General features: G+C 45.5%; 2 protein-coding genes across 2 annotated transcripts; one reads left to right on the top strand and one right to left on the bottom strand.

Annotated features, from left to right (window-relative positions):
• Positions 1–1,259: 1,259 nt before the first annotated feature.
• LOC116367127 (E3 ubiquitin-protein ligase MARCH3-like) lies at positions 1,260–3,835 on the bottom strand (the record flags this gene model as incomplete). Its single annotated transcript, XM_031818834.1, has 3 exons — positions 3,623–3,835; positions 1,864–2,073; positions 1,260–1,465 (listed from the first exon to the last, which is right to left on the bottom strand). Coding segments are annotated over exons 2-3 (391 nt in total), but the record flags the coding sequence as incomplete, so codon positions are not given.
• Positions 3,836–10,633: 6,798 nt separating this feature from the next.
• LOC116367128 (gap junction delta-2 protein-like) lies at positions 10,634–12,639 on the top strand. The gene has a single exon (XM_031818835.1). It carries the CDS (start codon positions 11,387–11,389, stop codon positions 12,629–12,631), a length of 1,245 nt encoding a protein of 414 aa, XP_031674695.1. The 5' UTR covers positions 10,634–11,386; the 3' UTR covers positions 12,632–12,639.
• Positions 12,640–12,735: the final 96 nt, after the last annotated feature.

Genomic DNA, 12,735 nt, shown 5'->3' with positions numbered 1-12,735 from the left:
TTTCTTAATTATTTGGTCAGGCCAGGGTGTGACATGGGTTATTGTGGTGTGTTTTTGTCTTAGGGGTTTTGTGGGGTGTCTAAGTAGTCTAGGGCTGCCTGAGGCGGTTCTCAATCAGAGTCAGGTGATTATCGTTGTCTCTGATTGGGAACTATATTTAGGCAGCCATATTCTGTGAGTGTTTCGTGGGTGATTGTTCCTGTCTTTGTGTTTGCACCAGATAGGGCTGTTTCGGTTTTCATTATTTCATTTCGTTAGTTCTGTAGTTTCTGCATGTATAGTTTTCCTTCATTAAAATATATCATGAATCATCATCACGCTGCTTTTTGGTCCGATCCTTGTTCTACCTCTTCGTCAGAGGAGGAGATAGAAGAGAGCCGTTACAGTTTGAAATTAAGTGACAGGTGGGTTGGGGTAAATTCCATTTCAATTGAGTCATTCAGAAGTGAATTGAAAGTGACCTCAGTCCTGATAATTGAGACTGCATAATATAGTTGATGTACAGTACATACGGAAAGTACTTTTCCACATTTTGTTACTTTACAGTCTTATTCTGAAACGTATAAAATTGTTTTTCCCCCTCATCAATCTTCACACTAAACCCCATAATAACAAAGAAGAAAGTGTTTTTTTTCGAATTTTTAGCAAAGTTATAAAAAAACAAACTGAAAATATCACATTTACATAAATATTCTGACCCTTTACTCATTACTTTGTTGAAGCACTTTGGCAGCGTCGCTGCACAGCTATTTTCAGGTCTCTGCAGAGATGTTTGATCGGGTTCAAATCCGGGCTCTGGCTGGACCACTCAAGGACATTCAGAGACTTGTCCTGAAGCTACTCCTGCTTTGTCTTGACTGTGTGCTTAGGGTCGTTGTCCTATTGGAAGGTGAACCTTCACCCCCTTCTGAGGTCCTGAGCTCTCTGGAACAAGTTTTCATCAAAGGTTCTTTCTGTACTTTGCTCTGTTCAGCTTTCCCTCGATCCTGATAACTCTCCCAGTCCCTGCCTCTAAAAATATCCCCACAGCATGATGCTGCCACAACCATGCTTCACCGTAGTGATGTGTCTGTGCCTTCATGCATGTGAGCGCATATGTCTCCGTCTCACCTAACGCCACAGTAAAAATGTCCATGAAGTACAGACTAGGATCAGCTTCCCCTCCCTTAATCCTAACGTTAACCAATAGTGAGGGGAAATGATAAACTGACCCAAGATCAGCGTCCAGGGGTAACTTCACCCTACTCTTTCTCCCCTACCCTCAGTGAGTGGCTTGGGCAGTCTCTCCAGGGCGTACTGGTGGTGGCAGAGTTCACAGCGGCTGCTGTTGGAGGCAGTGAGCCAGTGTTCCAGGCAGCCTCGGTGGACCATGGCCAGCGTCCCTGCACACTCACAGGGGGAGAGCAGCTCCCCGACACCCCCTCCCTCGTGGCAGATACGACAGAAGGGCTCCTCACTGCTAAGACTGCAGGACAACAAAGAGACAAAGTCAACACAGGGCAAAACAGAGAGTCCAGGGATGAGTCCCTAATGGCACACTATTCCCTTTATATGACACCACAGGGCTCTGGTCTAAAGTAGTGCACTATATAGGGAATAAGGAGACATTTGGGACCCAGACAAGGAGGATGTAAGAGAGAGTCAATGGATGTTATGTACATAATTTAATCCCCTTATTAAAGGATTCTTCTATGAATAACCTCACATACAACTTCTCTAACCCCCCTCCTTCTTGTACCATGTGTTCTTATCCCCTCTCTTCCTCACTGTGTTTCACTCTCTCCCCCCTTGCCTCCCGATGTGGGTGTTTTCTGTGTGTGTGTGTGTGTGTTCTGTCTGTTGTCTGTTTGTTTCCTGACCCACCTGTTGGTGCTGGGGCTGTGAGTCATTGAGGGGGAGTGGCCATAGCAGTCCATCACTTCCTGGGGACAGGGGTCAGACTCCTCCCCTCGTTCCTCCTCAGGCAAGACCTTTATTTCCCCTACAGGACTGCATACCTGCGGGCCCAGGAGCTGCTCTGGGGTCATGGCTGCTACAGAGGGGGCCATTCAATCAGACTGGTGTGGAGTTCTGCTACACATTTGGACAATAATATATTAGCATTATATAATATCAGTGTACACTGTGATCATATATCTTGCAATGGTATTTGTTGGCAGGAGAATCAGTTCAAAACAATGAAGCCATGTGGCTAAATCCAGGAGTTTGACCATCCAACTATTTGACTGTGAGGTTTGATTATGGCAAATCAACTCCCAATTTGAATTGAATTATGTCAGGAATACGCTCCCATATACAGTAAGTAGCTTTGACATAGCCACTACCAATGACCTCTAGCCATTTACACTAATACATAAGACTATTATGGAAGGGTCTATGTTCAGTATAGTCAATCCCAGTCTCTGGCCAGACTGAGGGCACTCTGCACGCTACAGCGGCTGTGAGAAGAGAGATGAATCACAACTGAAATAACACATCCTCTCTAGGTCCCTTATTTGATTATACGTCCTTCTGTATAAGAGACACTGTTAATTAATGGAATGTAGTTACTACCATGTCAGATATAAAGATGAATTTGTTATTATATCTGAACTGCACATAATGCTTTATGGTAGGGAAACATGTTGACACCAATCAAACTGTAATACCTATTGAAGCAAGAATCTTTAGTTGCTACATCCATTTTTGGATTTATAAACACTTATAAATGCTTCATGAGCTTAGATCAACTGTTGTAACCCATCAGAACCCAAAATATAAGCTTGTTTTACTCCAATGTTTGTCAACAACTTAAACACACACTGTATAGCGTTAAAACATGGTTAAAACTGTCATTTTAATACCATAGATGGTCAGTCTTTGCATCCATAGCTCTGTCTTTGAATTTGAGAGTGGTTACATTTCTCCAGCCCCATCCTTCAGTTTTTTACCAAAACAAAGGCGGGGTTTCTGTTTTGTTATTATATTAACTGCAGATTCTAGCTTTAAGCCTAATAATGCAATGATTCATATAAAACATACAACTAATGTTCAATTGAATTGACTAAATATTTGCTCATTTCAATTCATTTAGTATTTTTTCTAAAGTTGAGTACTTCTTTCACTTCCAAAGCCTTCTTGCAGAGACAGGTATAGCCCACATGTTCAGTATCACAAACAATTTCACTGAATCACCAAAACACTAGCGCCAATACACCAATACCTAAGCTGCCACTGTAGGCACAGCCAAGATAACACCAAACACACATGGGTCATCATTCTATGAGTAGACTGCCTTTAGGGTCATGTCATTCTGTCAATCTATTAATTTCACCTCATTGTAACATTCTGTCATGAAGAGCACGTGTTGAACTTCATAATAAATCATGTTTTCCCAGGTCAAGAGGTTAAATAAAGTGGGTTCAAATCTTGATGTGGGACATGCCAAAATGGGAATTTTCTGAGGAAACAACTAGTTCATTTGAATGTAAACACACTGGTATTGACATTTTTAGAGAGAGAGAGAGCGAGAGAGAGAGCGAGAGAGAGAGAGGGAGAGAGAGAGAGCGAGAGAGCGAGAGAGAGAGGGAGAGAGAGAGAGAGAGAGAGAGAGACAGTCAGAGAAGTAAACAAGTGATCTTACCATCCCAGTAGAGTTCTTCATGTCACCAGGCCTCAATAAAAAGTGTGAAGCCCTACTCTCAAGGGCTGCTTGCTATTTTTCTGTCTCTCTCTCTTCTCTATATCCCTTTCTGTGTGAGTTTCTGTGTGTGTGAGACAGAGAGAGTGAGAAACTCAGTCGCAGCAGTAGCAGCGTGTGTGTGTGTGGCTGCAGATGAAGTATCCTGAAGGTCGAACGGTCGGCCAGGGGGGTGAGGAGAGAACAGTAAAGGATTATCTGGAGTAGAGGAGGGGAGAGGAGAGTAGCCCTCCCCCAGCCTCGGCCCTGATCAGACCAGACACACAGAAATCCTATTCACATCACAGCCAGTTACACCGGGAGCAAATCAAATCAAATCAAATCAAATCAAATTTATTTATATAGCCCTTCGTACATCAGCTGATATCTCAAAGTGCTGTACAGAAACCCAGCCTAAAACCCCAAACAGCAAGCAATGCAGGTGGAGAAGCACGGTGGCTAGGAAAAACTCCCTAGAAAGGCCAATACCTAGGAAGAAACCTAGAGAGGAACCAGGCTATGTGGGGTGGCCAGTCCTCTTCTGGCTGTGCCGGGTGGAGATTATAACAGAACATGGTCAAGATGTTCAATGTTCATAAATGACCAGCATGGTCGAATAATAATAAGGCAGAACAGTTGAAACTAGAGCAGCAGCACAGTCAGGTGGAAGTTGAAACTGGAGCAGCAGCATGGCCAGGTAGCCACTCCTACTCACCATAATATCCCCATAATCCTGTTACAGACAGCCTCAACCAAGGCCCTTTCACTCATTGAGCCCGCGTCTCGGTCCATATGGTAATGCTCCTAGAATAAACCTTCCATGGAGGAGCGAAGGTGGTGGCTGAGGCAAGGCTTTTGGTGTACTCTTTTATTTTGGTTGATATTATTCATTTGACAGGGAAGTACACATGAATTCTTTGGATGAGGGAAGAGAAGTTTTGTTATACTTCATTTTTGTATTCTACGTTGACAGAGACAGTGTACTGTATAATGATGCAGTAGTTTTGTTATACTTCAGTGGTGTGTGTGTGTGTGTGTGTGTGTGTGTGTGTGTGTGTGTGTGTGTGTGTGTGTGTGTGTGTGTGTGTGTGTGTGTGTGTGTGTGTGTGTGTGTGTGTGTGTGTGTGTGTGTGTGTGTGTGTGTTTGTGTGTGTGAGTGTGTGAGAGTGTGTGTGTGTGTGTGTGTGTGAGAGTGTGTGTGTGTGTGTGTGTGTGTGTGAGAGTGTTTTTGTTTCTGCACTTTAGAGAGCACACTTGCTGTGACCATCTATTCGGCCAGAGGAAATTCGAAGTGGGATAGAGATCTTTTTTACCACATTCCTCATAGCAGATCAACTAAGCCTTGACTATAGAATTCAATAGGTCTGACACTCTGTCATGACTGTCAATGGAGGCAGCAGACTGTAAAGTGTTTAATACGTCTCCCACAGAGCCCACAGCTCAGACCCTCCAGTTGTCTGTGTCTGAGAGCCTACTCAATGAGGCAACGAGGGCAGGATGGAAGAAGTACTTAGGTAGGCAACAGAATGACATCAGAGGGGTGCATCACAAAGCAGGATCCTATAAGTAAGCCAGCTGACTTCGATAAACGTTGATATGTACTTGGGGATTTTCTATTTTATTAGGAAGGAAGCAAATTCATTTGGGTTTATCCAGTAAATCATGCCATTATCATTTCTAGTCAGTATTTTTCTGTGAACTGGGATTATATGAAGTTTTTTTGTTGTTGAATATTTAGGGAAGATAACTGGTTCTTTGATCCTGCCTTGTGACGTCACTTTCTGCCTCTATCACCAAACTGAGTTTGACTTGATAAATATATAAATAGTCAGGGTTGTTTTTCCCTCGGGTTTTGTGCAAGCAGTGATTCAGAGTTTATAAAAAGCCAGTGTTGATTTAACCTGTTATTGTCCATGTTATGGGAAGGAGTTGGTGTCTAAACAATTGTGTCAAGAACATTTTGAAATCATTCACAATAGGGGGAGAGAAACTGTTGCAATATTTTTAATGAAAAGTGTCAGGGAGGAAGATTTTGTAGCCTATAAACTGAGAGAACGTGAGAAAGCATTTGCCACTGTCTGCAAGATTAGAGATTAGTAGCGAGCAGGCAAGGCCAGTAAAAGAGGCCTTTCCATTCATATCTATATGGCTTCTATTCTCATTATACGTTCACACTAAGCTCAGATGAAAGTATTGCTGGAGCACTCTGAAGAGGACTTGTTGGAGTGGAGAGAGACTTACTCTAGGACTGGCAAAGCTGGTCTCTGTGAGTTTCTCTCTCTCTCTCTCTCTCTCTCTCTCTCTCTCTCTCTCTCTCTCTCTCTCTTTCTCTCTGTCTCACATGCTCTCCTCCTCTCTCCTCCACCCCCTCCCCTCTCCTTCTAATCCTGTCTGCCATTCATTCACTGGCTGCCTCTTGACAAAGCCCAGAGGTACAGAGGTCCGGACATCCTTGGGCATTCTGTCATGAACAACCGGAGAGGGTGGATAATTCCTCTGACACTCCTGCAGCAGTAGCACACATAACCCCAGACGCAACAGATTACCTCCCAGAATAGAAACACCACAAATTATTCCCAACGTCACATCGCCTTGGAAAAAGGACTTCCTATTTTTAGAAGGGGGGTCTGTCAAGACGGGGCTAGGGTGAAGTTGGGGGCAGGGGTTTAGGATGAGATGGAGTTGTGTCTCGTCGCCACTCTCTCTTTCAATTCAATTTCAATTTAAGGGCTTTATTGGCATGGTAAACATATGTTTACATTGTCAAAGCAAGTGAAATAGATCATAAACAAAAGTGAAATAAACAATACAAATGAACAGTAAACATTACACTCATAAAAGTTACAAAAGAACAAAGACATTTCAAATGTCACATTATGTGCAAATAGTTACAGTACAAAAGGGAAAATAAATAAACATAAATATGGGTTGTATTTACAATGGTGTTTGTTCTTCACTGGTTGACCTTTTCTTGAGGCAACAGGTCACACATCTTGCTGCTGTGATGTCACACTGGTATTTCACCCAAATTATATAGGAGTTTATCAAAATTGGGCTTGTTTTCAAATTCTGTGTGGGTTTATGTAATTTGAAGGAAATATATGTCTCTAATATGGTCATACATTGGGCAGGAGGTTAGGAAGTGCAACTCAGTTTCCACCTCATTTTGTGGGCAGTGAGCACATAGCCTGTTTTCCCTTGAGAGTCAGGTCTGCCTATGGCGGCCTTTCTCAATAGCAAGGCTATGCTCACTCAGTCTCTATATAGTCAAAGCTTTCCTTAAGTTTGGGTCAGTCACAGTGGTCAGGTATTCTGCCACTGTGCACTCTCTGTTTAGGGCCAAATAGCATTCTAGTTTGCTCTGTTTTTTTGTTAGTTCTTTCCAATGTGTCAAGTAATTATCTGTTTATTTCTCATGATTTGGTTGGGTCTAATTGTGTTGCTGATCTGGGGCTCTGTGGGGTATGTTTGTGTTTGTGAACAGAGCCAGGACCAGCTTGCTTAGGGGACTCTTCTCCAGGTTCATCTCTCTGTAGGTGATGGCTTTGTTTTGGAAGGTTTGGGAATCGCTTCCTTTTAGGTGGTTTTAGAATTGAACGTCTCTTTTCTGGATTTTTATAATTAGCAGGTATCAGCCTAATTCTGCTCTGCATCCATTATTTGGTATTTTATGTTGTACACTGAGGATATTTTTGCAATTTGGTGTTTGTCCCATTTTGTGAATTCTTGGTTGGTGATTGGACCCTAGACCTCACAACCATAAAGGGCAACCTTTTGATGGCATAGAAGGGCCTTATTGCCTTCTCTCTCTCCGACTACCTCTGTCTGTCTGTTTGTTTGTCTGTCTCTCTCTCTCTCTCTCTCTGCCTGGCCCCTGAGTTCACTTCCTTTGTCTAGGGATGGGGCCCCTGTAATCCCCCAAGCGGACGACTTGAGGGGCCACTCCACAGTCACTCCACAGAGTACACACAGAGGGTTAAATCCAATGGATCCCTCCTCTCGTGAAGTGTGAATAATCAGTACCAAACTTTAGAGACATTGACATATTAGAAATGTAAATGGTTTAAATGTTGTTTTTTAAATGTTTTTACAATATTTGTCATTTTGATCACAAGCAGGAGTGTGTTCTGTTGATTGTGTGCGACCCACTCTATTCAGATCATTTTTATTCTGTTAGACTAACATTGTGTGACAGAGTGCTGGCACCAGGACAGACAGACCCATTGATCGATCGACAGGCAGACAGGCAGACTAACAGACAGAGAGAGCTGAGACCCAGACAGACAGACTAACAGACAGAGAGAGCTGAGACCCAGACAGACAGACTAACAGACAGACAGAGAGAGCTGAGACCCTGACAGACAGACTAACAGACAGAGAGAGCTGAGACCCAGACAGACAGACCCAGTCATACATGGCTAGACAGACAGACAGACAGACAGACAGACAGACAGACAGACAGACAGACAGACAGACAGACAGACAGACAGACAGGACAGACAGACAGACAGACAGACAGACAGACAGACAGACAGACAGACAGACAGACAGACAGACAGACAGACAGACAGACAGACAGACAGACAGACAGACAGACAGACAGACAGACAGACAGAGAGAGACAGAGAGACAGAGAGGGAGAGCTGAGACCCAGACAGACAGACTAACAGACAGAGAGAGCTGAGACCCAGACAGACATACTAATAGACAGAGAGAGCAGAGACCCAGACAGACAGACTAACAGACAGAGAGAGCCGAGACCCAGACAGACAGACTAACAGACAGAGAGAGCTGAGACCCAGACAGACAGACTAACAGACAGAGAGAGCTGAGACCCAGACAGACAGACTAACAGACAGAGAGAGCTGAGACCCAGACAGACAGAGTAACAGATAGATAGAGCTGAGACCCAGACAGACAGACTAACAGACAGAGAGAGCTGAGACCCAGACAGACAGACTCAGTCATACATGGCTAGACAGACAGACAGACAGACAGACAGACAGACAGACAGACAGACAGACAGACAGACAGACAGACAGACAGACAGACAGACAGACAGACAGACAGACAGACAGACAGACAGACAGACAGACAGACAGACAGACAGACAGACAGACAGACAGACAGACAGACAGACAGACAGACAGACAGACAGACAGACAGACAGACAGACAGACAGACAGACAGACAGACAGACAGACAGACAGACAGACAGACAGACAGACAGACAGACAGACAGACAGACAGACAGACAGACAGACAGACAGACAGACAGACAGACAGACAGACAGACAGACAGACAGACAGACAGACAGACAGACAGACAGACAGACAGACAGACAGACAGACAGACAGACAGACAGACAGACAGACAGACAGACAGACAGACAGACAGACAGACAGACAGACAGACAGACAGACAGACAGACAGACAGACAGACAGACAGACAGACAGACAGACAGACAGACAGACAGACAGACAGACAGACAGACAGACAGACAGACAGAAGAGCTGAGACCCAGACAGACAGACTAACAGACAGAGAGAGCTGAGACCCAGACAGACAGACCCAGTCATACATGGCTAGACAGACAGACAGACAGACAGACAGACAGACAGACAGACAGACCCAGTCAGACATGGCTAGACAGGGCTGTTTGAAGTAAGACAACGGTTCAGGGACTGTTTTATCTGTGGGGTCTCTGTCATTTGATGGTGGCAGACGTTTCAAGGGTCTTTTTTAAAGCACTGATAACAGGATTGGCTAGTGATCAGAGAGGAGCAGCCACAACAACAAGACAGAAGATAAAATATCATTCACTTTATTGTCCGTTGTTTTACCCTAAATCTTTCTATTTTGGTAGAATGTAAGCGAGCTAAGGTTGCACAATTCCAGTCACTTTTCCAAAATTCCTAAGTATTCTAGAAATTCTAGTTGGAAGACTCTTGGAATAAGGATGAGAATAAGGGGAAATACTCCAGTGAATTTTGCAATCCTAAAGCAACATTCATTTCCCATTGAAAGTGTGTTTCTGTACAAGCTTCCATCTTGTACGCTAAGGGTTAAAAATAGTTACATTTGCTAAGAGACAGAAAAACATTTTATAGTCATTCATAATCTATTTAAATGAAGTTGATATCGCAAACGTGAATATACAAATATAATAAACAATTTGCGTATTCAACTAAATAAACCAACAGCTCCAAGAAATGGACTTCGCACCTTCTTCAAGTCAAAAGTGTAAAAATGCTTTTAAACTTTTCAATCTTTGATAACGAAAAATACCTCTGTTTGGATTCTGTATCAGGGTAACATTTATACATTGATGTTCATTCATGGACAAGCTCATTGCTCATTGCCATGTCTTCAGGCCGCAGAGTAATCTATAAAGAATGTACATCAGCCAGCATTATCAGTCAGCTCTCTAAAGTAGTAGGGAGAGTCTCTTAGAAGGGGGTTTAAAACGGAACCCTGAAGACAAGAGAGAGAGGGAGAGGGCATGCCATGGGAGTGGTGTCAAGTGGCCGTTTGTCCAGCTGGCTAGTGTGTGTGTGTGTGTGTGTGTGTGTGTGTGTGTGTGTGTGTGTGCGTGCGTGCGTGCGTGCGTGCGTGCAAAAATACATGTGTGCCTTTGTGTCCGTCTATGAATGTGTGTGTGAGACTGTTTTTGTGTGTGTGTCCATTCATTTGTGTATGTGTGTATGTGTGTGTGTTTAGAATCATTCCTTATCTTTGAAGAAGTGCCGGGATGGGATGGCTCACTTGCCGAGATGACTCCACTTCTCTGGTTCAGAGACAGGAGACAGGAGAGTGGCTGCCTGTCTATTTACAGAGGAGCCGGGACTCCAGTGCATCTACAACCAGTGGATATCCTAAGAGTCTTGTACTACAGGACGGCTGGCGTGAGGGGAGGGCTCTACTGCAGGGCAGCCAGTGCTAGAGGAGATCAGTGTATTGCTGTATATTTTAGGGCAGGGGTATAAAGTCTGTATGCTAGTACAATCAAGGTTAGAATGGGTCCAAGACTGGAGTGGGTCCAGGGCTGTAGCCCCAGCTCAGAGTGACGGTCCTCAGGTATTTCCTCCTAAGACAGCCAGGGTTGGAGTGGACCCAGAGGAGTGTTGGAGCTGCAAGTCAGAGCGGTGTATTTCAGAACAGACAGGGAAAAACCATCCAGGGCTTTATTACATCTACAACACAGGAGGGTGGATGAAGGGAGGTGTTGCCCTTCTTTGACCACTGTGTGTTCCAGGCAAGCTATCCAGGGCTACAGTGGATCTACAGCACCTGTTTCCTGTACATCCAGGACTGGCGGAGAGGAGAACTGGATCTGCCTACACTATAATTGATTGGATTTACATAACGCTTTTCAGTGTGCAAAGCGCTTTACATGCCGCTGTAGGCTACACCAGGCAGCTCTCCTTCTTCCCCGAGACACCAGCGGTCAGAGTGCTGTATGTCAGGACATCCAGAAGAAGAGTGGATCCAGTGCTATATCTGATCTAAAACCAAGGAAGAGCATGGAGGTTTGGATGAGACCGCTGTGTTCCTAGACCGCTGTGTTCCTAGACCGCTGTGTTCCTAGACCTCTGTGCTCCTAGACAGCTGTGTTCCTAGACCGCTGTGTTCCTAGACCGCTGTGTTCCTAGACCGCTGTGTTCCTAGACTGCTGTGTTCCACTGTATTAGAATCCTCTTGACTTTCTGAGAGGAACACGGCCATTATGACGGAGTGGACGCTCCTCAAACGTCTCCTGGACGCCGTCCACCAGCACTCCACCATGATTGGACGCCTCTGGCTCACCGTCATGGTGATCTTTCGCCTCCTCATCATTGCCGTGGCGACTGAGGACGTGTACGCCGATGAGCAGGAGATGTTTGTGTGCAACACCCTGCAGCCGGGCTGCGCCACAGTCTGCTATGATGCCTTCGCGCCCATCTCACAGCCGCGCTTCTGGGTCTTCCACATCATCAGCGTCTCGACTCCGTCTCTCTGTTTTATCATATATACGTGGCATAATCTGTCGAAGCTGCCGCAGGGACACAGCGGGCAGGGCCAGGGGGTTAACCCAAGGGACTTGCCTCGAGACGGGGGGAAGGATGGAGGTCGAGAGGCATTCAACCGGAGCTGTGACTCGGATAGCTGCTCCATCCGTTCACACCGGCACTTAGGTCACAGCTTGGCCAATGTCTTGGAGGGAATCACTGCCCAGAGTCAGAGCCTCCTAAAGGGAGCTGCCACCACTACAGCCACCACCGCCACGTCTCTAACCCAGGCCAGGGCTCGCGTCTACAGAAATAGCCACTACGATGCACCAGGGGGTCCTGGAGGTGGAGGAGGAACCGGAGGCGTCCTCTCCAAGTACTACGTGTTCCATGTGTGTTTCCGGGCGCTGCTGGAGGTGGGCTTTGTCATGGCCCAGTGGTTCCTCTTCGGCTTCCGAGTGCCCGTCCACCTTTTGTGCAAGGCCCCACCCTGCACGCAGCCCGTGGACTGCTACGTGTCACGGCCCACAGAGAAAACCATCTTCCTCCTCTTCATGTTCTGCGTGGGGCTCTTCTGCATCCTCCTCAACCTTCTGGAGCTTAATCATCTAGGATGGAAGAAGATCAGACACTCAGTGAGGCTCAGGGAGGGAGGATCATGGGGGAATTATGGGGTAGAGAAAGGGGGGCAGGAAACCTTTGAGACTTTCTCTCCCGACAGCCCCTCACAGATGTCGTCTCTGGGCCTTAGGGATGTCACCAGTACGACGTTGCTACCGAACTTGGATCTGGTAGTCGACCACCGGCCTGACTGGACCTGTGCTGGGAACTGTTCCCCATTTAATAAGGATGCTGATGCTGGTATAGAGACAGAGCTGCAGCTTCCCAACAACCAGGAGCTCCAGAGAGGAGAGACACAGCTTCTGAAGAGCAAAGGGAAGGGCTGGAAATCCAAGCTGCGCAGTACGGAGGTCTGGATATGAAGGAAAGAATTGAAACGCTGTATAGTTCTCTGGCATTATTCCATGACAACTACTAGGGAATGACTTGTTACAGGACGCTGTATTTGCAAGTCCATACAGATGTA

Source organism: Oncorhynchus kisutch, unplaced genomic scaffold, assembly GCF_002021735.2.
Source record: "Oncorhynchus kisutch isolate 150728-3 unplaced genomic scaffold, Okis_V2 scaffold1652, whole genome shotgun sequence".
Lineage (NCBI taxonomy): Eukaryota > Metazoa > Chordata > Actinopteri > Salmoniformes > Salmonidae > Oncorhynchus > Oncorhynchus kisutch.
Note: the sequence above shows the minus strand (reverse complement) of the source record. Positions and strands in the feature narration are given on the sequence as shown.

Coding starts and splice junctions, on each gene's coding strand:
- LOC116367128 (XM_031818835.1), top strand. CDS start 11,387: ATGACGGAGTGGACGCTCCTCAAACGTCTCCTGGACGCCGTCCACCAG.